The sequence below is a fragment of the Oratosquilla oratoria genome, chromosome 21 (assembly GCF_046742065.1).
Source record: "Oratosquilla oratoria isolate Oo_2021 chromosome 21, ASM4674206v1, whole genome shotgun sequence".
Classification (NCBI taxonomy): Eukaryota; Metazoa; Arthropoda; class Malacostraca; order Stomatopoda; family Squillidae; genus Oratosquilla; species Oratosquilla oratoria.
The window spans coordinates 19,791,015-19,818,412 of record NC_134797.1 but is presented as its reverse complement, the minus strand read 5'-3'; the positions used below and the strand labels follow the sequence as shown (position 1 = coordinate 19,818,412).

The following is a 27,398-nucleotide window of genomic DNA, read 5'->3' as shown; positions in this document are numbered from 1 at the left end:
AGACTCTAAATTGTCGGTCGGACCATTGTTAGAGAGGAGGATACCACCTGCGAAAGCAAAGAAATTAGAAAAGAACCCATCTTGTAGACCCTCTCTCTCCCAGACTTCTCTTCCCAGACCAGTAGACCTAAAAAAGCAAAAAAAAAAAGCAGTATAATGTCCATAATTCAGTGGAATATTCAAGGTTTTAATTCTCATCGAGAGCAGGTTCGGATTCTCTTTAAAGAACATGATGTGTCTGCTATTTGTCTCCAAGAAACTATGCTTGGCGATTTATCCCCTAATGTTGGACATAATTATCAATTTTACAGATCTCGTATGATTGGGGGCCGTGCCCATGGAGGTACTGGTATCATTGTTAAGAAATCTGTAAACCACAGAAGTGTCCACCAACATTCGGTGTTGCAGGCTTGTGCAGTACAAATCTTTACCACAAAATGGATCACTATGTTCTTTGTATTTGGAACCTGAACTGGAAGATCGACTCCTAGACATATATAACCACCCCCGTCAGTTTGAGTTAAATTACCTACAATCTTTGGTTGACCAGCTCCCTGAGCCTTTTATTTTAATGGGTGACTTTAACGCCAAGCATCCTCTATGGGGTGAATCAAGGTGTGACCCCTGGGGCAATATGATGATTGAAGAATTTATTGATAATAACGATGTCATTTTGATGAATGACTGTTCCAAAACTAGGTTTGGTGTCTTTCACAACTCAAGTTCTGCTATAGACCTAACTATTTGTTCATCATCTTTAAGATTAGACTAGAGTTGGTCAATAGATGAAGATCAACATGGTAGTGACCACTGGTCTATCCATATCAAATATTTAAAGAACACTCCCTCCTCTTGCTTACCTAAATGGAAGACAGGAGAGGCTAATTGGGAATTATTTAGGAGATCCACAGAGATTAATCATAAGACTAGTGATTTTTGTAGTAACTCTGATGCATATGATTATCTGGTAGACATCATACTTTCTGGTGCTTTCTCTTCCATTCCTAGGACAGCTGGTAAACCTCAACACCCAGTAGTACCCTGGTGGAACGCTGAATGTGCTTTAAGCAGAAAGATTACAAGAACTTGCTATAAGAGATATCGGAGATATCCTTGTTTAGTCAATAAGATAACGTACAGAAGAGCTCAAGCAAAGCAGAAGAAAATCTTCAAGAAAGCAAGGAGGGAATCCTTCATTAAATATATTAGCAAATTGAAATATGACTCTCCCCCTACCTTAGTATGGAATAGGATTCGAAAATTACAAGGAAAGTTTACTCCATCTCCATTCTGAAGATAAATGAATTATATTAGATACAAGAGAAGTAGCAGAGGCTTTTGGAAGACATTATGCTGATATTTCAAGTCCACTACATTATTCACATGATTTCAGAAGAATTAGAGCCAAGACCACGATTATTCCTCCTACCAATACGAACTCTGAGGCATATAATCTTTTTTTCACCTTGGATGAAATGGATCATGCTTTATCTTTATCCTCCCCAACCTCTCCTGGAGAGGATGACATTCTTTATTCCATGGTTGCTCACTTATCCATATCGTCAAAGAAATTCCTTTTAAATGTGCTGAACAAATTTTGGTCTTCTGGATATTCTCCTAAGTCTTGGAAGACTTCAATTATCATAGGAATCTTAAAGGCAGGAAAAGACTCTCATGACCCACAAAGTTACAGACCTATTGCTCTCACTAGCTGCATTTGTAAGATCTATGAAAGAATGGTTAATATGCGTTTAGTTTGGTTTTTGGAATCTAAAAATCTCCTATCTAACCGACAGTTTGGATTTAGAAGAAATAAGTGCACTCTGGACCCCTTACTTTTTATCACTCGTGAGATTCAGAATGCCTTTGCAATTCAGAACTCGAGCATCGCTGTGTTTTTTGACTTGAAAAATGCCTAAGATACTAACTGGCGGGGAGGCATTCTGAAGCAAGTTGCAGAGTGGGGTATCGGGGGTAATATGTTCAATTGTTTAAAGGATTTCTTGTCTGACCGTTATCTAAAAGTCCGAGTGGGCTCTTCTTTCTCTTGTGCATATCTTCAAGAGGAAGGGATTCCCCAAGGAAGTGTTCCGAGTCCTACACTCTTCAGCATAGCCATTAATAGTTTGTTAGAACAAGTTCCCACAGGAGTTCATGGATTGGCTTATGCTGATGACTTCGCTATTGTGTGCAGCAAATCGACAACATTAGAAACAGGCCAAAAGATTCAAGAGGTTATTAACTTAGCAACAGCATGGGCTAATAGTAGGGACTTCAGATTCTCTGCTGAAAAAACAAAAACCATAAGGTTTTCCAGACTAAGATGCAAGGAAGAGATACCAACACTATTCTTAGAGGGTGTCATATTACCATATGAAGATCAAGTAAAATACTTGGGTCTGGTTTTGGACAAAAGGTTGACATTCACTCATCACATAAACGAGGTTGTATACACTGTTAAACAGCGACTTAATATACTAAAGGTAGTGTTTCGTTTCAACTGGGGAGCAGATCGTATAACTTTAATAAGGCTTTACCAAAAATTGTGCCATAGCAAAATGGATTATGGATGTCAAATTTATGGATCGGCATGTAAAACTTCATTAAAGAAGCTTGATATAGTCCACAATATGGCTTTGCGGATCTGTTCGGGAGCCTATAGAACATCTCCAGTGGATAGCTTGTATGTGGACGCAGGAGTTCCTCCCCTCTATATTCGCAGGGAGGAATTAAGCCTTAGGTATATATCTCATGTCTTGACATCAAAACAGAATCCAAACTTCAAATATGTAAAGCAGCCGGTAGACAGAGCTCCTAGGAAAAGTACTCTGCCGAAACCTTTAGAAGTGAGATGTGACGTTGGGACAGAGAAGGTAGGACTTGTTCCTAATATAATTGCTGAGATCACGCCTCCCAAATTCCCTCCTTGGAACCGATGCCCCACTGTAATATGTCCTCTTAAAAACAAGAAAAATAGAACTGCTGTAGAGCTAAAAAGCGAATTTTTAGAACATTTATCAGTACATGCTGATTCAATTTTTATTTATACAGATGGATCAAAATCCCAAGATGGTGTTGGTTGTGCTGTTGTATCTGATAGCACAGTTTTAAAGAGAAAGTTGCCTCATTTTAGCTCTGTTTTTACTGCTGAACTGCTGGCAGTCAGCAGCGCCCTCAAATTTGTTTTTAATTCTGTTCCATGTAATAAGAACATCGTTATTTTCACAGACTCCATGAGCATTGTATCCTCTCTAAATACATTATTACCTCGTCACTTTTTAATCCAAGAAATACAGGACTGGTTGGTTCTCATTAACAACAGAAAGAAAATAAAAGTAAACTTTTGCTGGGTGCCGTCCCATGTGGGTATCACTGGAAATGAACAGGCCGATGCTGCAGCCAAAGCTGCCACTAGGCTCAACCATATAACAGACCAAAAGATCCCACATACAGACTTCAAACAAGTAATTCATTGTTATACAATGGAAAAGTGGCAAGAACAATGGACAAGGCTAGACGGTAGTTACAAGTTAAAAGAGATTCACCCCTTGGTGCCGTCCCATGTGGGTATCACTGGAAATGAACAGGCCGATGCTGCAGCCAAAGCTGCCACTAGGCTCAACCATATAACAGACCAAAAGATCCCACATACAGACTTCAAACAAATAATTCATTGTTATACAATGGAAAAGTGGCAAGAACAATGGACAAGGCTAGACGGTAGTTACAAGTTAAAAGAGATTCACCCCTTGGTGAACCCTTGGAAGTGTCCTTCTTTGGACAGAAGGTCAATTATTGTTCTAACAAGATTGAGAATTGGCCATTCCTACATTACCCATGGGTTTTTGATGGCAAGTGGAGCAGAAAGGCTGGCACCCCCAATGTCCCACTTGCCAAGTAGTTTTTATAATGAAACACATTTTAATTCAGTGCCCTGCATTCTCTAATAAGGGCAGGGCAAATTTTTTAACAAATTTATCTTTTAAACAAATTTTAGGGGAGGAAGCTCATGTGAAGAATATTATAAAGTTTTTGAAAGACATTGGTTTATTTTATGAAATTTAAGATTGTGTATATGAGTGCTTGTGAGTGTATGTTGTTGTGATGTGTTTTTGTGAATGTTTATTGTTTTTACTGTTTTACTTGAATTTTTATCTATATGAGATAAATATGCGCTGAATGGCCTACTGGCTTCGGCGCTTGGCCTTCGAGCCAAAAAATTTCATAAATCAAATCAAATAAAAAACTACAGGAATCTTTAAGCAACGCCCAGTTCCATGGTGGTGTGAAGAGCTCAGAATTTTACATCGAACTACAAGAACATCACTTACTCGTTACCGCAGACATCAAACAATTGAGAATATGATCATCTATAAACAGTGTAGAGCTAGATTCCGTAAAGCAATGAAAGCTGCCAGAAGACAATCATGGGCATCCTTTGTATCTACCATCAATAGTCGTACATCCATCCACAGTATTTGGAAAAAAATTAATAGATAGCAGGGAAATTTACATCCAGCCCTCCACCGGTGCTTAAAGTTAACAATACCCTTGTCACAGATTCAAAAAAAGTTAGTAATATTTTGGCTGACCATTTTGCTCAAGTCTCACAAAAGACTGACAGTAGCCCAGGACACCAATACAGAGTAAAAGAAGAACAACATTTAGATTTTTCAACAGACAAGACAGAATCATACAACATACCCTTTACAGAAAGAGAATTTGATACTGCCCTAGATAGAAGCAAAAATACAGCCCCTAGTCCAGATATGATCCCCTATGAAATGTTTAAACATACTACAAGGAATACTAAACTTTTTGTGATAAGTATTATAAATAGATTGTGGCGGAAACAGCTTTTGTATTATCTTTTCTAAAGCCAGGAAAAGACCCATATTCAGCTTCCAGTTACCGTCCTATTGCTCTAACCTGCTGTCTAGGCAAAATAATGGAGAAAATGGTAAATACAAGACTTGTCTGGTATCTTGAGCGTAATAATATTATATCACCATCATAATGTGGATTTAGAAAATTGCATTCTACAATAGACGTCCTAATGCAGCTGGAAACCTCCATATGTGAAGCATATGCCTCAAAGCAACATCATATAATTGTATTCTTTGATATAGAAAAGGCATATGACACTGCATGGAGACATGGAATTCTTAAGACCATTCATGATTGTGGTCTACAAGGAGAATTACCCCTATATATTTAAGCATTTTTATCCCATAGATATTTTAAAGTTAAAATTGGTAATACTCTATCAGATAAGAGATGCCAGGAAGAGGGTGTTCCACAAGGGAGTATACTTAATGTAACACTTTTTGCTTTGGCAATAAATGGGGTAGCAAATATTATACCAGATAAAATATTAAGCACATTATATGTAGATGACCTCTCGATATCTTTCACTGCTACCTATGCGCCTGTAGCAGAAAGGAAGCTACAACTCGTTATCAACAAGATTGTCAACTGGGCAGAAAAAAAAAGATTTAAAATATCTACCAGCAAAACAATAATCATGCACTTTTGTTGCATTAGAGGGATACACCCAGACCCAGACCTTAATCTATATGGCAATAGAATACCCTGTGTCGAAGAGACTAGATTCCTAGGTCTCATATTTGATAAAAAGCTTACTTGGATCCCCCATCTGAAACATATTAAAACCAGATGTCAAGAGGCTTTAAACATTTTAAAAGTTTTATCAAATACAAACTGGGGATCAGATAGACAGACAATATTAATTATACATAAATCTGATAATTACCAAACTACAATATGGATGTGAAATTTATTCTTCTGCATCAAGCAAACATCTAAAGATCCTAGATTCAGTACACCACTATGGCATACGTTTGGCAACAGGAGCTTTTAGATCTTCCCCCATCCCCAGTTTACTAATTGATGCTGGAGAGATTCCACTAGAACTATACCGACAGTCATCTATCATCTGGTATAGGTTTAGGACACAGAGACTCCCTGAATCAAGAGCATTTACTACAGCCAACAGAAATTATTTTAATAATTTTTATGAAAATCATGCAAGATATCCTAGACCATTTAGTTTTAGAATAAGAAAAATACTGGAGACTATAAATATCACAAATCAGATCTGCCCGGTTAAATTACCAGTTACCCCAACATGGAAGTTACCCATAATTAAATTTTGTAGATATTTTAAAGGTTTTAAAAAAAATAAATCGGATGCAGAAATTAAAGGACAGTTTTTAGAACATATTACTGAACATTTGGGTTCCACATTTGTTTTCACGGATGGCTCAAAAACAGATCCTGGATTCGGATATGGCGTTTTTAGCGATAATTTTAGCTGCAGAGGAGCATTACCAATTGCAGCATCAAATTTTACAGCAGAGCTATATGGAATCTTAACCGCTTTAGAACACATTATAACTCTTCAGACATCCAACTTCACAATCTACCGGTATTGTGATTCAAAATGTACATTACAGGCAATAGAAATCTTCAATGGCGATAATCCTCTAACAATGAAAATCTCACAGTGGGTGTTTCTACTACAATGTAGAGGGATCACTATATCATTTTGCTGGGTTCCAGCACATGTACATATGTATGGAAATGAAAAAGCTGACCAACTAGCAAAGTCAGCAGCAGCCAGTCTGATCCCTAAATGGTGTGCAATACCATATAGAGATATCCTTCTTAGCATCATGAATATTATCCATAAGTTGTGGAAACAACAGTGGAATGAAGTGGGACATAACAAAATGAAAGAGATCACCTCAAATATACACCCTTGGAAATATGAAATTATGCCAAGGAAATGGGAAGTATATGTCATCTCTGCATAGGACATTCAAGGCTGACCCATGGATATCTCATGAGTGGTGAAAATCAACCATACTGTGAAGATTGCTTAATCCCCATGACTATTAAACATTTGCTGGTTGAATGCCCTAATCACAGAGAACTGAGAGAGCGTCACTTCCCAAATAAGAGAGAGATGGTAACTATAATTTGGCCAAGATATTGGGAAAAGAAGTGCAGTATGATTATGAGGGAGTCATTAAATACTTAAAAGAAGTTAACCTACTTGACCAAATTTAGTAACAAATACAAATAATATTGAAATATAATCCTACCACTCTCATTTCATTGGATATACCCCTACATATATATATTTACTCAATCTTCTCAATTTTTTCCTAACCAATACTAAGGGCCTAGTTAGACTCTTTGGACTGGTTGGTCCTAAAATGTGTAATAACAATAATAATTAAAACCAAATAGCTTTTAACTCTATTCAGATCTTAACATAATTTAACACCATATATATATATATATATATATATACAAGCACTTGGCTTATGCCAGGGGTGCTTGGCCTCTGGCAAGACCCGCTACGCAGGTCGCTCACTTCGCTCGCAATGCGCTCCGCGCATCTTTTTTTTTTTTTTTTTTTTTTATTCCGATTGCTTTATTTATCTGAATCAGCCTTATCATCTATCTTCACATGCTTTATAGGTTCATCTTCTGTCTCATCACCTTCTCTTTTCCTCTTGGGTGGCAACGATCTTCCCTCTTGAGTAGGCTCCTCACCCGATGCCTCCAACAACTTATTTACAGCCTCGTTGATATTGTCAAGTTCATGTTCAAGTTTACGTTGCAAATTTACAGCCTCGTTGATATTGTCAAGTTTATGTCCAAGTTTACGTTGCATAGCCTCTATTTCTTCTTTTACAGTACTTTCAGGGGTTGTCGGTTTCTCATCTTCTTCACTGTCATAAGTGTAGTCTGGGAGTACCATATCGATTGCCTCTTTCTCCGATATTGGAGGGATTACTACCATGGACTGATCAGGTTCTTCTGCTATTGCTGCGTCGTCTGAGTGTTCAGTCACCACCCTTGATTGCTGTTCGGGCTCTACTGGCACATCTTGGGCAAAGAATAACTCTTTATATACTATGTTGGTAGGCAGTCTTTGACATTCACTGTCTTTAACCTTCTTCCACCCAGTATAGTAGTATAGTGAATCCCAACTCGTAACATGGGAACACGCAACGTACAATTGTCCATGTGCGAAGCACTGGGTGCCATCTAGCAAAAGTCCACATTTTCCAAATGTTTGCCCTTGCGACTTGTCAATTGTCATGGCAAAACTCAACTTGACAGGGAACTGCTTGCGCTTGAAGGGGATACTTGAATCCGTGGACTCGAGTGTTATACTGGGGATTACGGTCTGTTCTCCTGAATACGTTCCCCCTAGAATCTTGCCAACGATAGTGTTCTTTTCAAAGTTGGTGACCATCAAATGCGTACCATTACACAACTTGGGAGGAGTAATGTTTCTCATAACCATTACCACGCAACCAACCTTAACCCGCAATTTATGCAAAGGGATAGAAGGGGTGTCTATGGCATTCAAAACAGAGGTCTGTATATCCGAACCTATTTCAATAGGAGTATCAATACTTAGGAATGTTTTCTCCCTTCCTTCAAACATGTCATACACAATGTCGTTGGTTACGTCTACGTCGTTATTTGTAGGGCTTACTATCACCCTACTCTCAAAAAAAACTTTCGTTAAGAACATTATCGGAGAGACCCCCGTAAAATTGACCAATTAATTCTTCCCAACTCCAAGTCATTATTCCGAATTTTTTTGGTAGTTTAGTAGGGCCACTATGTCCCTGCCCTAACAACAATAAGGATCGTGCAAATTTCTTGTTTTCTTGGTCTGTAGTTTTCAGCCTCACATTTTCGGTAAGTTCGATTTTGATAAGGTCTTCCCAAAAGCCACTTGACTTGATGCAATACCCAAGTTCGTCATCCTTTCCACCACCTCGAATGACAGGTAAGATTTGCCTGAAATCTCCAGCACACACAAACACTATTCCTCCCATGAAAGCGTCGTTACCGGTTATGTCTCTCGAAGTGATATCCAATGCCTCCAAAGTGTTCTTGTTTGCCATAACAACTTCATCCCAGACTATCAATGATGTCATATTCATAAGCTGTGCTAAATCGGTATTCTTCTTGATGCCACATGTTCTCACTTCATTGTATTCCATTAGGGGTATCTTGAACATGTTATGAGCTGTTCTACCACCGTGCAAAACAGTAGCAGCAATCCCTGAAGAAGCTACAGCCAAAGCTATCTTCCCCATGGAATGGACAGAGTCCAATAAAGTGTTAAGCACAAATGACTTACCGGTGCCACCTGGAGCATTCAAAAACACCCCATTATTCATGCTCTTATTAGTGTTCTTTATCCTTAACATTATGACATCATAACAATGCCTCTGTTTAATGTTCATGATAGTCAACTTATCGTTAACTTCCTTCAAGAGTTTTTCTTTGTTGTACGACTGTTCCCGGCGAATGACGTTGCTCAACTTTTCCCGGTTTCTACTCTTGGGCAGCCCATACTCTCTGATATCTTTTCCTCCACAGTTCCAAACGTGTTCCTGTATATCGTCAAGAGCATCGAGATAAATCTCATCATTATAGTCTTTCAAACTGGACTGATGAAGGAAATCACTTGAAAAAAGGTCCTTAGTCTCACTCCAAATCGTAGACTCCTCCAAATCTGAAAAGACCAACATACTCGCGTATGTTTCACTAAGCTTTTTTTGATCATTTGTGTGATTGATGATTTCCAATATAGTTTGCTGCCAAGTCTCTTCGTCATTTATGAGACCCATAGCTTTAACCGTCTCTCGGTACGTGTCGTACCTACGACCCTCGTGAGTTCTGAGAGCTTCAAATGAAGTAGGGCCCTTTATATGCATCAGCAGTAACCTCATATAGAATAATTCTACAGTCTTTGTGTTAAATGCCCTTATGCGACCTAATGTTGTCCGATATGTCTTCCGCTCTCGCCAAATGTTCAATTTTTTATCCCAAAGGAAATGGTTAGGTACCTGGTGGTAATAAAGCTCAGCTGCGAACTTATTTTGCGTACAAAGTTGAAAAAACGCAGTGAGTTGTGTATCTATGTTCGATTTTTTGTTTAGGGATTCGGTACTATCCGAATCCTTGTAAAAAACCTCGTTTTCTCCCTCCAAATGAAGATCTAGTGACAGCACTGCTGGGCTATTTTTATGTATCAGGAACCTAAATATTTTCCAAGTAGCCTCATTTGCATTAATGAAACAGGCCTCCTGGTAATTCTTTACCTCGTTCACCATTTCCTCACCCTCTTTAGTGTAAAGGATACGATCACAACCCTTGTTTAGGTACTTTGTAACATAAGCGATATACTTTATGGTGTTGGCACACTCCACGTTAATGTGAGCATCAAAGAATAGGCAAAGATAAGCATTGTAGGGCACAACCCACGAATTTTCGATAGTGACGTCTTTCCCCTTGACTTTCTTAACAATAGAGTTTCCTCTTTGACCTATTGATCTCCTTTTATACAGAGGGTATCCGTTATTACCAAATAGGAGTTCTTCCCTGCAAACTTTTGGGAAACCCTTACCACAGGTGTCACCTTTACTGTTTTTGCCCTGACAACAGGGTTGTTGCTCATTGAAACCCTTGCAAGGACCGTGAATCATATTACGTGTTATAATATCGTGTAACCTGGGCTCCTTTCCAGGGTCCGGTATCTCTGTTGATATGATTTCATCAACCAACGATGCAGTTACACGTTTTTCCATCCACAACAAAATGTGTGCATGAGGAAGCCCTCGTTTCTGCCACTCGATACTGTATAAGTGAGCTTTAACACCACCGAAAACCTTCCAGAACTTCGAGACCTTCCAGAACTTCGAGACCTTCCAGAACTTCGAGACCTTCCAGAACTTCGAGACCTTCCAGACCTTCGAGACCTTCCAGACCTTCGAGAACTTCGGCACTTTCGAGAACTTCGGCACCTTCGAGAGCATCGGCACCTTGGAGAACTTCGACACCTTGGAGAACTTCGACACCTTCGAGAACTTCGACACCTTCGAGAACTTCGGCACCTTCGAGAACTTCGGCACCTTCGAGAACTTCGGCACCTCCGACAACTTCGGCACCTTCGACAATTTCGGCACTTTCGAGAACTTCGAGAACCTCGACACCTTCGAGAACTTCGGCACCTTCGAGAACTTCGACACCATGGCTTAACGATGATCGTTCTTTACTCAACGATGATCGTCCATTGCAAAACGATGATCGTTCAGGGCTCAACGATGATCGTCCATGACTCAACGATGAGCGTCCACGGCTCAACGATGATCGTCCACGGCTCAACGATGATCGTCCACGGCTCAACGATGATCGTCCACGGCTCAACGATGATCGTCCACGGCCCAACGATGATCATTCTTGACTCAACAATGATCGTTCTTGACTCAACGATGATCGTCCACGGCTCAACGATGATCGTCCATTGCTCAACGATGATCGTCCATTGCTCAACGATCATCCACGGCTCAACGATGATCGTCCACGGCCCAACGATGATCGTCAATGGTTCAACGATGATCGTCTATGGTTCAACGATGATCGTCCACGGCTCAACGATGATCGTCCATGGCTCAACGATGATCGTTCTTGACCACGATTGGGGTACAACCGCACATGAAAAATCCCTTGTACCGGGCACGTCCTCAAAAACTTGAATCGTCATCTGGGCATGGTTTCGAAAGCGTTTATTTTTAATAGTTAGAAAGTGTCACCGAAATACCACCTGTCCCCGACTTCCACAGCGTTTTTTAGAAGATTATTTTTATATAGACTTGGATATATATAACCATTACACTATTTGATAACTAATACTTGATACTGAATTTAAATTTATTAATATTTACCTTCATCAATACATAGTAAATCACTATTATTATTATCATCTATACCCAAAATTGAATCTTAGAATTTAGCAATTCGGCGTCTATGACCTCTGCAGTAACGACGCCAGATAACCTTTAATCAATCAATCAATCGAATCTCGCCCAGGGCTGAAATAATTTCAGTATCGCTGCGAGTCGTTACTCCAACTCTCGTGGGCGGTGAGTTGGGGGTTTGTGTGCGTGTAAGGTCACAGCAGTACCTGTGGATCGGTCATATATGAGCTCTCTTCCGTGAGGGTAATAGCTGGTGATCACGAGTCCAACACGTGATCCAAAACCATGTTAAAACACATACACAAAACGATACACGAATTTAAGAACAGGCTAGACAAAATGATATATGGAGACGGGACATCACGAGCATAGCTCCCCATCCCGTAAAATAAAACTAAGTAAATACATGCACAAACATACAAGAGTGCATTGGTGCCGGAGCTCTCTGGCAGATCAAGCACTTGCATTTTCAACCTCTTAAATTGATGAAATGCATGATTTCTCTCTTTTCTTTTTTATATAGATTTGTCTGTTAGAATAGCGATGTAGCCTAAGTTAAAAGCATAAGCGAAAAGAAACAAGTATGGTATTTATAGAAAAAGAGACAGGCCCCACATGAGTACAGCTTATTTCATATATATATATATGTTGAGACATTCTGACAGGTTGATGTAAGCGGAATAGGAAACACAGGAGTCTTAGTCTTGAGTTTATTCCTGACTAGTTTCGCAGGTATGCATATTCCCTTGAAAAAGCATACCTGCGAAACTAGTCAGGAATAAACTCAAGACTAAGACTCCTGTGTTTCCTATTCCGCTTACATCATTAAGTATATATATATATATATATATATATATATATTATACATATATATATATATATATATATATATATATATATATAATAAGTATACACGCAAGTACACAAATAGTGTTCGCATATGGACAATCAGTTGCAAACATGAGTGGTAATACGAGTCCTTGTAAGGAGTGGTTAGGGTTTTATCCGAGGAGTAGGAAGTAAAGTACAGTAGCTGGGATGCAGTGCGTTAGGCTGATTCCTGTCTTAATTCGATCAGTGCGTATACGCCTGCGCGTGCGGTGTGGGTAAATGCGCCGCACGAGGTGTTATTGATTAGCCGCGTCAGCGCTCCTTGTGGCACCTGCGTACGCACGTCTGCCGTACAGAGACCACACGCGGCCGTACTACACAACACGCTAGCAATGTAAGCAACAGCAGGCAGTTGCAACCGCGACAGGTGGGCGGAGAGCTGGGACTTGCAGTGGGCGGAACATTAGTTGCTGGATTACGTATGGGCAAAGAACGAGGGTCGGTAATATGGAGTCTGGACGAGTTGGGTTGTATGAGTTATAAGTTCCGTAGCGGATGTTGCATAAGATGAAAGGCTAAAGTCACTGTGTATGGCATGAATGCAACAACTTGGCGTAGGACATGCATGGCTGGCTTCGGGCGGCAACTATGGCAGTGGTGCCTGCGTAGGTGGAGTGGTTTGGAAAAGGAGGGTGATAGGTAGCTAGGGCGAAGAGCTGAGGTTGTACATGGTCGCCGATGCTTGTAGGCTAGGCTTGCAGCGGTTTATTTCGTTAATACGAGGCACAACAGTGTTCTTTTGACATATAAGGGAACTTCAGTCAAATATGGTTGTGTTGTGCACAAATGATTTAGTACAGAATACAAGATGGTAATTAGTGCTCTATTCCAAACACCAAAGAACTTGCAATCTACAATTGTGTGGGCGGAGTTAAGGCAGGGGGGTGGAGGTTATATATAAATACCTGTACCGCACTACAATGGCACATACCACAATCGAACACCACAAGAAAAGGCACAAACACTAGAATAAACATACTTATTCCATGCACTTACCGCTGGCAAACATTATGATGGCATAAATTATGCAGCCTCTTTTGTTATGTTGGTGCTATTTATTTGATAGTAGAGGGATCTGAAAATTAATAGCTACAGTGCTTTGTGTTAAAGCTATACCAGTTTATTACTGAAGTTAATTCAGAGTGGGTTATTAATTTTGATATCTGTACAGGGACAGGGTATCGAATGCATAATTTGTATAGTCATTAGACATTACATCTGGGAATTTTAGTGACAACACTACAGACCAGTCAAGTAATACTCATTTATAATTGAAGACCACTCAAGAATTTCAGTTTCTTTAACTTCTGTCCCTCCTTCCTCTTGACTTTCCTCTTGACTTTGCCATCTTTATGACTCCATCACATTAGTGGTATGTTGTCCTTGATATCAGAAGTGCTAGTTATTAACAGTGAAATGTGCAAATTTTGCCACCACTGTACTATGCAGAATACCTCATCTAGAAAAAAAAAAAAAAATTATAGTTTCACCCATCCATCGATTTTGTGATGTGGCCTATTTGTTTCCGGTGAGAAATGTTGTGATATGAACGATGGTGTACATCATTTCCGTCGCAAATGCGTACTTTTCAAGTAATTATTGAAGGGACATGTATAGTGGAAGATATAAGCAAATTCAGTTATGTTGAATCTGCTTTGTAAATACTGACAGTGGAAGTGAAAACCATAATACAAATATAACAATTTAACCTAACCAAACCTAACTTGTCCATCTGATGACGATATGTATCACAATCCACATATTCTTTTATCAAAATTAATACACTTTAGATTTAGCCGATCTCATTTGTATCCCAAGTCCATTCATGAATCATATTGCCCCCATGGATTGATTCTTCCTTATCCAAAGAAATGTTTCTTAGCAGTGTTGTGACATTGGTTGAGAATATGAATAGGATATTTTAATTGATTCCTAATATTCTAGATAGCTCTTATTTCTTCATAAAAAAAATTCGGGTTTGAAATGTGGTATGCTCTCAAATACATGGAAACAAAAACTGATCTGTTTACATTGACATGATGATTAGAAAAATAATGAAAGCAAGATGATATATTGGTAGGTTTTCTATAAACTTTAGTCTTAAAACTCCCTTATCCCTGATCAATTCTACATCTAAGAAAGGCAAACAATTATTGCTTTCCACTTAATGGGTAAACTTAATAGAAGAAACAAAGGAGTTCCTTGATAAGCCTAATTCCCTTGTTCCTTCTATTAAGAACATAAGAATGAAGGAGACTGCAAGAGACCGTAAGGCTTACACTAGGCAGTTCCATGTCCATTACCACCTGTCATCCCATTCCATAAAGTTGTCTGTTTCTTAGAAAAAACAATAGTTTCAGTGTTCACTACTTGGTTACCAAGTTAATTCCATTCATTGACTACCTTATTAGTAAACCAATTCTTGCCTATTTCCTTCTTAAATCCAAATTTGTCCAATTTTAATCCCTTACTGTAAGTCCTGCCCTGTTGTCTTAATATGATGACCTTGTTTGTATCACCCTTGTTAAAGCCTGTAATCCACTTGAACACCTCTATTAGATCATCCCACACTTTGTCTTTCTAGAAAGTGTAAGTGAAGGTGCATAAGCCTCTCTTCATAAGGTAAATTTCTTAGCCCATGTACCATTTTGGTCATTCTCCTCTGTACTGATTCTAGTGAATTGATGTCCATTCTATAAGATGGAGACCAAAACTTACCACATAGTCAAGGATGGGTTTACTGCTAGCTAGAGCTTGATAATTACCTCAGCATTTCTATTAGTGACCATCCTAGCAATGTAACCTAATGCTCAGTTAGCTCTATTTCAGGCATAGATGCAATGTTTCCTGATTTAAGGTCAGGACTCACTATAACTCCTGAGTCTCTCTCGTACTCAGTTTTCTCTAAAAACGTCTTATGTAAGCTATATCTGTTTTCGGGGTTGTGTAGCCCCACGTTTAACATGCTGCACTTTGAGATATTGAAGTTCATTTGCCATTTCACTGACCATGTGAACAATTTGTTAAGATCATCTTGCAGAATCTTTGTGTCGTCTCTGATCTAACTAGGTGTCCTATTTTAGTGTTGTCTGCAAAGTTACTAACATTATTGTTAATCCAGTTGTCCAAGTAGTTAATGTGCATGATAAACAATAAGGGACCCAAAACCAAGCCCTGGGAAACTCCACTGGAAACATCCCCATTTGGATTTTACACCATTTATAGTGACCTGTTTTCTGTCACTGATCTACTCGTATCATAAAATATAGTCACCGCTTATATCAATCGTTCTCTCTTTCACCCGTGAATTTTGATAACCATAGAAAATGTGATGAAGACAGTTTAGAGAGTATGTCATTACGCAGGGGCAACTACAATAAATATTATCAAGATGCCGATATGGCAGCCTCACGTATCCACTTACTCCTCATGCCGCCTACGTATGTGGCACCGTATGGAAGGGGTTAATTGGTCTGGTCTTATCTGTGCTATACTTTCCGAGTCTAAACTTCTCTTCAATTTGTTTCATGATTTCAGGTTCATCTTCCTGAACTAATTCTAGTAATCTACTTACTTTTTCATTTTCCTCATTGATTCTTGTGGTTCTATCTGGGTTGTGTTTCTCTTCCATTCCTAATATAATGATATATTTCTTTTTATCTGCTAAGTCTCTTACTATATTCTCCTATTGTCTCATCACTTTAATAACTGAGTCTTCAGTTTGTTCTTTCATTTGCTGTTTAATTATGTCAGTAAATGCAACTTTACTGTTTTCTTGGATTGTCTTCCAACCCTTAGCTTCTTTAGCTATGACCTCTTTGTTTTCTTTATATTCCTCTTTAATTCTTCATTCTCCTCTTTTACTTTTAACTGTCTTTTTAGTTTTTCTATTTCCTTAGTTAAGTTTTTGTTCGCCTTCTCTAGTTCTTCCAATCTTTCAACCCTTTCCACAATTTCTAACATTCTACCGAACCTGCTCTCCCAATGTTCGGTCATTTGTTCAAGTTTTTGTTCTAGTCTTGCCAGTCAGGGGAGGTTGGTATCCGCCCCCCCTCATTAAATCCATGGAAATTATTATCCTCACTTTCTATTGTGCTGCTCATATCTATGTTTCTAATCTTTACATTTTTGTTAGGCCCTTTATCGTCACTAAATTGATCCGGTCTGCGTTTGTTTACATGGCGTCTGCCTGCCTGGACCAAGTCCTCTCCTTTCTCATTTCCTTCCATTTCCCTCAGTAATCCCTCCCCTTTTCCTTTTTCCTCACTTTCCCACTACACCATGAGCAATCCCCTTCCCTGCAAATACAATAGATACTTCCTTTGCAGTGAGATCCATGAAAATTTCACTTTTTCTTCAGGATGTCAGTCCTCGCCGTCTGTCCGACGTAAGTGTGTGTGTGTAAGGTCACAGCATTACCCATAGATCGGTCATACGAGCTCTGAGCTCTCTTCCGAGAGGGAAACTGCTGTAGATCATGAGTCCAACACGTGATCTAAAGACCAAGGTGAATCACACACACACACACAAGAAGATTGCAGATTGCTACAAAAAGACCCGGACAAAATATGGGAATAGAGTCAGAGATGTGAGATGAACTTTAACATCAAGAAATGTAGTATAATGGAATTTGGAAAAAGCAAAAATAGAATATCGGGTCAATATAAAATTGGAAACAGGTCAAAAATGTTGATTCAGAAAGGGACGTGGGAGTGATTATTTTGAGTGATTTGACACCTGATAAACATGTCAATAAATTATCTGGAGAGACCTTTAACTAATTAAGATCAATGAAAGTGGCCTTTGACTACATGGATGAAGAAATGGTAAAGTTGGAAGGTAAGTTGAGAGTGGAGGATAGATGGAGAAAGAGGAAAGAGACAAAAGGTAGGGAGATTCTTAGAGTGAACTCTGAATGAAAAGGAGAAGGAGTAAGGAAAGAAGCTGAAGGAGTGGGAGGGAGTAAAGGATAGAGTAGAGCTGGGTGTGGAGGAGGAATGGGGATGGTTCAAGGAGGGAGTCATAAAGTGTGCAAAGATGGTGTGTGGAACAAGAAGGACAGGGGGAAATAGAAGAAAGGGTAGTGAATGGTGGGATGAGGAAACAAAGAAAGTTGTAGAAGAGAAGAAGCGAGCTTTCACAGAAAGTAATAAAAAAGATGTTTTGGAAAGAAATTAAGAGAGGAAGAGGAGGCGAATCAAGTAGAGAAGAAAAGGTAAAAGGTGCAGATGGAGAGATGATAATGGAAGAGAAGGCAGTAAGGGGAAGATGGGCAGAATATTTTAGGGAGTTGCTAAATGTGAAGGAGGATAGGGAGGGAAAGACAGCTGCAGTGGGAAATGCGAAGAAAATGAGAGTGATGAGTGAGGAGAATGGAGGAGAAATAAGGAAGGATGAAGTGAAGGCAGTTGTTAAGATGATGAAAGCAGGTAAGGCACCTGGTCTGGATGGATGCCATGCAGAATGTCTGAAAAAGGGAGGTACAGTGATGGTGGACTGGTTGGTGAGGTTATTTAATATTTGTTGGAGAGAGGGTAGAGTGCCGGAGGACTGGAGGAGTGCCTGTATAGTTCCTCTTTACAAGGGAAAAGGGGACAAGTGTGAATGTAGTAGTTTCAGAGGGATTAGCTTGTTAAGTGTTGTTGGGAAGGCTTATGGGAGGATCTTGATTGAGAGGATTAGGATAGGAACAGAGGGAGTAATTGGTGAGGAACAGTGTGGATTTAGGACAGGTAGAGGTTGTGTAGATCAGATCTTTGTGGTAAGACAAATATGTGAGAAAGCTATAGGAAAGGGGAAGGATGTTTTTTGGGCTTTTATGGATCTGGAAAAGGCTTATGATAGGGTAGACAGAAAGGCACTGTGGGAGGTTATGCAGATATACAGGATAGGAGGAAAGCTTCTGGGAGCTGTCAAGAGTTTTTATGAGAGTAGTAGAGGTTGTGTCAGGATTGGAAATGGAGAGAGTGAGTGGTTCGAGGTAAAGGTGGGACTTCGTCAAGGATGCGTTATGTCGCCCTGGCTGTTCAACTTATACATGGATGGGGTGGTGCAAGAGGTAAATGCAAGGGTAGTTGGCAAGGGATTGGAGATGGTTAAAGAAAATAGAGAAAAGTGGGAGGTGAGCCAGCTGTTGTTTGCGGACGACACTGCGCTTGTGGCAGGATCGGAGGGATTGAGGAAGTTGGTGGCAGAGTTTGGGAGAGTATGTGATAGAAGAAAGCTAAAGATAAATGTGGGTAAAAGTAAGGTGATGAGATGTACAAGGGGTGAAAATGGCAGTTGGCTGGAAGTGAGCATTAAGGGAGAGCGACTGGAGGAAGTGGATAGTTTTAGATACTTGGGTGCAAATGTGGCAGGAAAAGGTGGAGTGAAGGTGGAGGTAGAATGTAGATTGAGAGAAGCGAGTAAATGCCTTGGTGGGTTAAAGAGTGTAATGAGGAATAGACATTTGGGAATGGATGCTAAGAGGAGACTCTATGAAGGAGTGATTGTGCCAACAGCACTGTATGGGGCAGAAACATGGAACATAAGAGAAGAAGAGAGAAGGAGTTTGAATGTGTTTGAGATGAGGTGTCTGAGAAGTATGGTGGGGGTTACTAGGCTAGCTAGAGTGAGAAATGAGGAGGTGAGGAGGAGAACAAGGGTGGAAAAGGAGCTGGGAAATAGGGTTGATGAAAGAATATTAGGATGGTTTGGACACAGAAAGAATGAGTGAAGAAAGACTAGGAAAAGAGTTATGGAAGGCAGATGTGGAGGGAGTGAACGTGAGGGGACGTCCTAGGATGAGGTGGATGGATGGGGTGAAGGGGGCTTTGGGGAAGAGGGGAATGTCTGTTGAGGAAGGACGGGAGAGGACAGAAGACTGGGGTGAATAGAGAATGGTTGTATATGGATGATGTTGTGATTGTATGAGGTGGAATGGACGGGGTGGGTGGGGGGATAGGTAGTATGTGTGAGCAAAATTTGATGCAGCCAGAAGGGATTTCTCCCCGTCCTCTCTTTTTATGCATTGGGGGGACAGAGAGGTGGGGGTCGCCGATTTAATGAAGCGGCCTTGCTGTGGATGTGCTGTGTCTTGCGACACTGCTTCTGACCCAGGGCAGTGGACAAGGTGCAGGGATGACCCGTCATTCAGGAGGTGCTCAGATGGGAGGGAGGGTGGAGGGGTGTGGAGTGTATTTAGGGATGGAATGGGTGGAAATGATTTTATGCCTTTCCCTTTTTGGCTACCTTCCTTGTAAGGGGGAAAAAGCCTTGGTATATGTATGTACTAAATTGGATGGAGGATTTCTTGCATGGTAGAGAAATGAGAGTAGTGCTCAGAGAAAAGAATTCAAATTGGGAGGTGATTAGTGGAGTTCTGCAAGGGCCGGTATTGGCTCCAATAATGTTCGCCCTGTTACCTGTGTTTGGAGACTTGAGATGAAAATAAAATAATAAGCCACCACTATTGTACTTAATGTCCAAATGCATAATCTTTGCATGACAATTAACTAATGCTGAAAATTCTCTCTTTACAGATCTTGTAGGAACACAACAAAGAGAGTGGAGCAGTTTATGGACATACGTGAAGCACGTTCAAGATGGGCAAAGTCAGCAACAGAAGCACTTTGGTGTCATCTAGATGCAGGATCTTGAAAGGTAAAGTTTGTTAGTTATTAAGTGCATTTTATTGTAAAGTTAATGTTCGAAATATTATGGCAGAATCTTGTTTGTTCTGGAGAATGTGTGATCCCCACTGATGACTGTATTATTCACTTTAGAGAAGTCCTTAAACATCTGTATACAAAAAAAAAATTCTGCCGCCTTATAAGGGCATTATCCAACCAAGGCTTGCAACTATCATTCACCCATCCAATACCCATTTGTTTCCATTTCACCTAAAATTTTGCTGTCCCCTTTCCCTTCTCAAGACATTTTCTCAATTATCTAAGGCCCCTTCACCCCATCCATCCATCCATTTCATTGACTGTCTTCCCCCCAAAGTTCACTCCATCTGCTTTTGGCCCCCATACCCTTTTTGCTAGTCTTTAATTCACTTGTTCTTTCCATATGCCCAGGCCATCTCATTATTCTTTGATCAGCAAATCTGTCAGCTTCTTTTACACCCCTGCTTTCCACTTCACCTATAATTTCTCACTATCCATCCTCATAACCCCCACCATATTTCTCTAACACATCAGAAGGTAAGCAGATTAGATTAGAAGAATAAAACGAAAAAATATCTGGAGAAACAGAGAACCCAGTGAGGGGTAATGGGAAACAGGAGTTGAGACAAAAATCCACTATACTGGTTCTCACACTTGATACACATGATCTTCATTTCCCATGTGAGAAACACTGGAAGAGAAGACTTTACCAAAGTATGCCTCCACAGTTTAGTTCCCAGTAATAAGCATTGCAAATAAGTCCTACATGAAGTATGAAGAGCTTCAATGAATTGTTTGCACTTGGAAATAAAGATACTACCATGCAATCATGTAAGAATGATTGATAGAGTTCTATGCAGAGCCTCGCACCCATCATAAATGCCATACAACAACTGCCTTCAGGATGCAACAGCAACTCTATATCTGCAGCACTCTACTCTCAAGTCTTCCAAAACCTACCCTAATTACCCTACATCTTATAGAAATATATATAAATTGCCAAACAAAACTACTTTTTTGACCAGTAAATTCCATACTAAATTTTGTACCCCTGAAACGTAAATCCAGGAGAAAAAAATCTCCCCAAGACACCCAAGAATCACACAAACCCACCTACATTTAGATCGCCATTCACCACAAAACACTACCAACACAAAATCAGCTTAGAGTATCCAAATAGTCACCATACAGAAGAAACAAAGCAAGTCATTTGACAGTGTCCAACATTCACACAGTTCAGACAACAGTACAGAGTTTCTTCCCAAGTCACAAACACTTGAATCCGATTCATTTCTTACATGAACATAGCATACGTAATAGCACTAATCATAAAACAAAATTGACACTACAGATAACAATACCCACATTCACATGATTACATAACATTAACCCTTTATGGTATGCATTAAGTTCCTATTTAAAAAAAAAAAATCAGGTGTTTTTGATTGCTTTTGCATTCCAGATTACAAAAATGGCCTTGTTTTTAACTTTTTCTTATAAATATATATATTTTTTTTTCAAATGTGCCTTTTTCAATGGTCTGAGCACAGGACAGGCCTTTTAGTGAAATATAGCCAAAATACAGAATTATTACATACCGAGCTTTAATCTTACCTGAAAGTGAAAATTATTATTTTTTCATGATAAAAACATTTGATAAGATTAATAATGTAGTGAGTGAAGTTTGCTATATTTTATTGTTAGACTGAATGAAAAAAATACACATTTTCACAAATCAAAGCCAGCTATGAGATACTGGTAAAATATCTAACACTCCTGTACCACAAATTTCTTATCAAGTATAAGAGAAATCATTTCTTTATGCATGTGACAATGTTTACAGATCAAGAAATACCTTATCTCACATTCCCAATTAGAGACAAATGAAAACCAACTAAAAGGTACTGAAATGGGTCAAAACTCCTGAAACATAACTTTTTTTTCTTGTACTAGAAAGATCAATTCATTTTTCATGTGGCAGTGTTTGCAGATCATAGTGAACCCCATGAAAATCCAAGAAACACCTTTTGTCTGAGGCAATACACAAATAGAGTTCACACTTCAATTACCATGTTACAGGTGACAACTTGCAACCAGGCATTTTGCACCTTCCTCTTTTTTTTAGTTACAGGAAAATGTCCAAACTGGTCATGCCTAATTGCCTTAGAAGGAATTGCCTTAGTGTTTTGACCTTTGCACTTTTTCTCAGCTTGCTTTTTATCAACTCCACCAGCTGATGGCCTACCTCTCTTACCTGCCAATGGCTCATTTTGCAGATGCAGGGATGAGGACAAAACTAGTTTGAAATCATGTAATTTTAGAGACTTTACAGAGACCAAAAGCTGTGTGATCCTGTCTGTACACCAAGCACTGCCTATTGTCACATCCAAAAAATTATAAAAAAGCTGATGACATCACTTCTTTGATCTTAAAAACATCCTATAAAAAGCAATAAGGGCATCCATTTTATCAACACCTCCCATATTAGCATTATAATACTTGATAAGAGCAGGACCCCTTGCATCAGTTTTCTGTGTTGTGGATACATTTTTGTCCCAGCGTCCAATAGTCTTTGTGACAAGTTGAGCAGATCCCATTGTAGACATGACTGTACATGTATTGTTATCATTCCATCTAACAACCCTTACAGAACCTGCACATGTGCTAACCTTTCCTTCATATTCTACAAAGGCAGACTTTCCCTTTGATTTTAGGTCCTTATCTGAAATAAGCTTCAGTCCAACAAGTCTGTTACTCTGAACAGTTCCCATGCACAATATACCTCTTGAACATTTAAAAAAACAGAGGAACTGTTGAGAACAAATTATCCATGAACAGTCTATGATTCTTACAGTGAGGAATAACAGACGCCAATTTACAAACAATATTACCACTGGATTTCAAATTAGGAAAACCGTCAACTTTTGGTGTTGCACCAACACATATATCAACACAAACATTTATTCAAAAGAATCTTATTAAAGTTTTCTTTTAGAATGTTCACATATGGCCTGACCTTATACAATTCATCATACTCAGGTGTACCTTTTTCAGGCATTTTTGTGTTGTCTGCAAAATGAAGGCAACTCTTAATTCTTTCCCACCTTTTGCGAGACATGTAATCTGCCACAGCCCTTATATTAGCTTCAGGATGCCAGTATCTATGAGTCTAAGTTTTACTACACTCATATAAATGCAGATGTCAAGAAATACTTCCAACTCCTTAACTGTAAGTCATCTTGTGAAGGGTAATACTCATCTTCACTGTCATCTACAGATATATCTGACACATCAGAATCAGACTGGGGCTCATCTCTTATCACAAATCCCTTCACTTCCTTTGGTGTTGGGGGAGCGAGGTTTCTTTTCATAAAATTTTGAGAGGTGAATGCCAGCTGGAAGAGATGAATTACATAAAAATACTTTGCAGTGATAGATATTCTTTACTGAAACAAGTTTGTGGCAGATATCAAGCATTATATGCACTTTATACAGTATTGTTATGAGAAGGCATGATGCAACCGTATGTTGTTTTTCAAAAGTTCTACTTTGGTCACCGAAAAAGACACGTTTCAGAAAAAAATAAACATAGGTCCTGTGCTCTGTGTACCGAAAAAGTTACATTTAAACTAACGTAATTTTCTCAAAAAAATTAAGAAACACATATAATCACTTATCATCTTCTCTATGCATTCATGAACAAACTATGATTTTCTGGAAGCTGAACACTTACTATTATTGGCATCCTAGGACATTTTGTCTGGAGCAAATCCTCTTCTTTACTCAAGCCTGCAAATAGCGTCTCTCACTTGGCGTCTCTCAAGGCTGGCAGCCACTAACACCATCTATTGATCTAATTTCACACTACATGGGTTCCTGATGTCCTCAGCTGGTGAACACTTGCCATATTTCACCAGATATAATAATTTACCATACCTTACATTTAAAGGGATTGAAATGTACCAGAATCAATGAGCTGTCCCGTAAAGGGTTAAGAGAAGACAACACTAGACTTGTAATATTTGTCCATAACAAGCAAAGCAAGAGTAGCCATGCAGACTCAAACACCATCAATGAAATAATCTCAACCCAAACACAAAGAAAACAACCTACAACATTACAAATGTATACATACCACCAACTACAACCCCACAAGGCACTGCTTAATTCCAACAACTAACTCATTAACAAACCACATAGTGGTTGGTGACCTGAATGCACCTCATCTAATATGGCTTCAACAAACTGAAAGACAGAACATTGCTACATGCTAGACCACCTCATATTTGTCTCTCTGAATCCCCCCCTCTCCTGAGAGGACAGTTCACCTGGTAAGACTGCATTGCGGGTACCATCCAGCCCTTCTAAATTACCAGAAGATGCTGGATGACAAAACTTTATGGAAAACTGCATTGTACACAATTGTGCATGCCAACAACACAATATACTCTCTATAAGGGATTAGTGGGAAAACCCTATTCTAACCTTGGCATTTCTCAGAGAGATGGGACTGTTTGGCCAGACAGCCTAGGGAATGACAACAGCAACATGTGGCTTCACATATGGCAGGTCTAATTTTCAGATGGAAGAGAACTAAATTGCAGAATAAAAAAGACTTGATGGTGGTATATGTACCCCCCAGGACAAGAGATTTGAATGATGCTCAATATCAAGAAATTTTATTGGAGACAACTCTTCTCTTAACAAGCTTTTCAACAAAGTAGCAGTTAGTACTTATTGGAGATTTTGATTGTAGTGAGGTCAATTAGGGGGAATGGAAAACAAGTGGCAAAGCAGATTCCTGGGAAAATAGTTTGTTGAATATAGAAGTGGAGAACACAATGACGGAGTGGGTAAAGGAATTAATTTGGGTAATAGATGACATTCCCACAAGAGCTGACATCATCAGCTCCTTGTACTACTTTTGTCCCATAGGAAAAAGTGACCATGTAGCAATTGAATTTCAACTGGAGGATGAAGAAATAGAGCCAAGGAATGAATCACACAGGCAAGGAAGACTCAGTTTTGGGAAAATAGATAACTTAGGATCGAAAAAAATTCTCTGAAGAAGCAAAGTGGGAGGAATTCATGCACACAGGAATAATGAGGATATAGGAAATCTTTCATGACATTAAATACCTGGGAGTGAACAAATATGTACAAAAGATTAGTGGAAGGAAGAAGCAGAAACAGGACTGGTTTAACAAAAGATGTGAGATTGCAAAAAAGGCCAGGGATATGGCTTTGGAAAAATGCAGCACCCTAAACCTGTTACTTGATTTATTGGTTCATCTCCTACACTAGCATTGAAATCTAATACCACTACATTTACATTGCTCTGAAAACTGTTGAAACCCTCTTTAAAATTGGTCCATACTTTCCTTTTCACTTTTCTCACAACCAGTACCATATATAATTGGGGGAAAAAAAGCCTTTCCCATCCCAGTTTCACCTTCACCCACATCAACCTTGAAGACACTTCCATTCTATTCCTTCCCCCCCCTCCCTCTCCTGTCACTCCTGACACCCTCCCCTCCACACTCCCAAACTCAAACTTACCCTTCCCCATCAAGTTAGTTTTGCTTAATGCTAACACATCCCTCTTCTTTTCCACAAACTGCTATATCTTCCCTTTTACTCTTATCTATATCAAAACCATGCACATTCAATGGTCCAATTATTAGGGTTCTGGTTGGAATCCATCTCCCAGACTTTCTGCCTTGACTTTTTATTGGATGAACATAGAGCAGGATCCTTAGTCCCATCACCATCCCACACCGTTTCCATTTACAAGCAAAATGTTTAGGGAAAGAAATGCTAGCAGTATACAACACAAACACACAACCTATTACATGTACCACACAGTACAATCAATCAGTCAATTGTACCCTCAAGTTTCAGTAAGTGGAAGACCCTCAGCATCCACAATGATTGGCATCGGCCTTCAGAGCTTCCCACAGATCTCTCTGGCAAGAAACTTTGAACTGTTGTCTGTGATATATCTAATAAACTGATTACACTGATTTCAGACTTCATTCACAACCACAGCCATTCTAACATACCAAAACTTTACATGTATGTTTTACAATATATATTACCTTACCAGACCATCATGAGGTGTAAGTGGGTGGATGCCAGCATTGGCACCTTGATTATATATATATTTTTTGTAGTTGTATGTGAGTTACCCCTGGATTCTGCGAACTCTTTTGATCACGTTTTCTGTGTTTATTATTACTCTGAGTAAAATAGAAGGAGTAATACAGCAGTGACTTTGTATTTTATGATGCAAGTAGTGTGATGCAGCCTGCATATGGCAGCTGATACTGGGCTCGAGAATTTGACTCATACTGAAGTGGTTAAGCCACCAAGGTCTCAGTACAGAAGCTATGTTGTCCCTTGGGATATACTGGTCCTGCAGTGGACCATTAAGGCTGAACCAGAACCACAGTATACAGAAAATGAGCAAAGTGGTAGGAAGAGGAGGCCAGTCACCATTTGTCAGCACCCCATAAATCAAAAAGTGTAAGAAATACAATGAAGTTGATGGATCTTGGGCCCAGTTTAGAGACTGAGTGTGAGCCCCTCAAGGCTGCACCTCCTAATAGATGTTAGTGTTGACAGGTTATGAAAACGGACAGTTTTACTGTCCATCTTCCAGGATCACCACAAAAAACACTTTCCCATTCAGATCACAATATAAGCTCATCAAAACAGACCACCAAACTCATTACTCCCCCCACCCTCTGATATCAGCCCCACAGAAAAATCCCCCTAAAGAAAAGCAAGAACCACATTACCACATTTGCACTGAGTACACCATCCAGCTCTAAGACAGTACCAATACAGATTAGGCCTGGCCACAGAATCAAACTGCCTTAGATGCAGCCATCACACAGAGGATGCAACACTTCATTCTACATTGCCCCACACCATCTCAAGACAGCCATATAATATTTCTTCTTTGAGTGACATTGTGTCCATCTGGTGCCCCTAGCCAGTTGCTTGGGTGCTATGTGTCTCCTGCAAGAGAGAC

At 39.5% G+C, this 27,398-nt stretch overlaps 2 protein-coding genes across 4 annotated transcripts in view; one reads left to right on the top strand and one right to left on the bottom strand.

The window, feature by feature from the left end:
* LOC143036737 (uncharacterized) overlaps nucleotides 1-27,398 on the top strand; it is a 207,428-nt gene that overhangs the window by 36,349 nt on the left and 143,681 nt on the right. For all 3 annotated transcript variants that reach the window (XM_076204423.1, XM_076204422.1, XM_076204424.1), the window contains exon 2: nucleotides 20,234-20,354. In XM_076204423.1, coding sequence (XP_076060538.1) covers nucleotides 20,297-20,354 — 58 coding nt within the window. In that variant the 5' untranslated portion in view covers nucleotides 20,234-20,296. The remainder of the gene's footprint in view (nucleotides 1-20,233; nucleotides 20,355-27,398) is intronic.
* LOC143037028 (uncharacterized) lies at nucleotides 7,213-10,649 on the bottom strand. Its single transcript, XM_076205132.1, has 3 exons — nucleotides 9,593-10,649; nucleotides 7,832-7,920; nucleotides 7,213-7,236 (listed from the first exon to the last, which is right to left on the bottom strand). Exons 1-3 carry the CDS (start codon nucleotides 10,647-10,649, stop codon nucleotides 7,213-7,215), a joined length of 1,170 nt encoding a protein of 389 aa, XP_076061247.1.

Excerpts from the sequence above, each read along its gene's own strand:
- LOC143037028 (XM_076205132.1), bottom strand. The coding sequence starts at position 10,649 with ATGGAAAAACGTGTAACTGCATCGTTGGTTGATGAAATCATATCAACA. Across the intron at positions 7,921-9,592 it reads GCTTAGTGAAACATACGCGA|ATGTGCCAGTAGAGCCCGAA; the intron begins GTATGTTGGTCT and ends TCTTTGCCCAAG. Across the intron at positions 7,237-7,831 it reads AAGAACCTGATCAGTCCATG|GACCAACCAGTCCAAAGAGT; the intron begins GTAGTAATCCCT and ends TACACATTTTAG.